Below are 1,320 nucleotides of genomic sequence, written 5' to 3'. Positions count from 1 at the left end.
ACCGGCCTGTCAGGTTCCAGTCAGACGAGCTCAACATCTTTTTGCCTAATGGTCCACAGCAAGATTTTAAACGAACCGTTACTGGCAGGGATAAAAAAGACAATTAGTCAACCAAACACTATCAACACCTTCACAATTAATTATACAATATGTCAGTGAAATAAATAAGCCCTGCGAGAACACATTGACATGCATGTTGCGGCGTAGTTTGACAGTTTTGCAACACATTATGAAGTTTGAAGGCCAAGTTTGTAGTCCTTTTTGAATTGTTTTTCACATTTTGAACAACATCCAGCGTGGTTTGAGAATGATGCATTGTCTTCGAATACGTCCCTCCAGATGGTAAAATACCAGTTATGAAACTACACCACTCACTGTATATTAAGAACGATACAACAATACACTTCAGAAATGGGTCAATATGCATTGTGCTGTATTTGCATAACCATGCATTGTTGCATTTGTACAAAGCATGTAAGTGTCTTTTTTTCCCTCTTCGGACTTGTTGTATAATGACACACAACATGTTGGCTTACTGTACACAGGGACTTCCCATAAACGCCAGGTGATATATTACATTGGATAAAGGAAAGGGAAAAAAAACAGCAACCCAATTCACACCACTCTCCTGTTATCTCTCCGGCAGAGGATCTTCTTGAAGGATCTTCGGAAGTCATTATTGAAGATGGTGTATATAATGGGATTGAGGGAGCTGTTGCAGTAGCCAAACCAGAAGAAAAACTTGAAAAGCGTTTCTGGCACGCATCTTTCGCAAAACGCCGTCAACGTGTAGGTGAAGAAAAACGGGAACCAGCAGATGACGAACACACCTATGACCACCGCTAAGACGAACGTGAAGCGCTTTTCCCGGTTTTGGCGGCCCTTCCACCTGCTGGTCTTGGTGGTCTGAAGGACCTCGCGCTTGTCGCCGTCCCCCGGTTTGATTTGGCTCCGCTTAGTCTTTCCTTTTGAGCTCTTCTTCTTGAGAGAGCAAGGGTTGGAGACATTGTGGTCCGAGGAGGACGATTCCTCCAAGTCCATGCCATTTATCTCACCTTTGTCGTCCAGTTTAGGGTTTGGATTCCCGTTGAGCTTCTCATGGGGATCCCTCTCCAGATCGTTCTCCTTCTTGCCCGCTTCCTTTATCATCCGGTCCCCAGGTGGCGCTCTGGTTCTCTTCTTGGCGATCTGGTAAATTCGGACATACACGAGGACCATGATGATGCAAGGCAGGAAAAACGAGCCAATGGAAGAGGAAACGATGTACCATTTTTCTTCGTTGATTTTGCAGGTGTTCCCCTCTTCCTTCTTCATGGTAAT

General features: G+C 44.6%; 1 protein-coding gene across 1 annotated transcript; it reads right to left on the bottom strand.

The window, feature by feature from the left end:
- Positions 1-549: 549 nt before the first annotated feature.
- On the bottom strand, positions 550-1,314 carry LOC107682903 (alpha-2A adrenergic receptor-like). Its single transcript, XM_016479020.1, has one exon. It carries the CDS (start codon positions 1,312-1,314, stop codon positions 616-618), a length of 699 nt encoding a protein of 232 aa, XP_016334506.1. The 3' UTR covers positions 550-615.
- Positions 1,315-1,320: the final 6 nt, after the last annotated feature.

Source organism: Sinocyclocheilus anshuiensis, unplaced genomic scaffold (genome assembly GCF_001515605.1).
Source record: "Sinocyclocheilus anshuiensis isolate Anshui unplaced genomic scaffold, SAMN03320099.WGS_v1.1 C32704910, whole genome shotgun sequence".
NCBI lineage: Eukaryota > Metazoa > Chordata > Actinopteri > Cypriniformes > Cyprinidae > Sinocyclocheilus > Sinocyclocheilus anshuiensis.
Note: the sequence above shows the minus strand (reverse complement) of the source record. Positions and strands in the feature narration are given on the sequence as shown.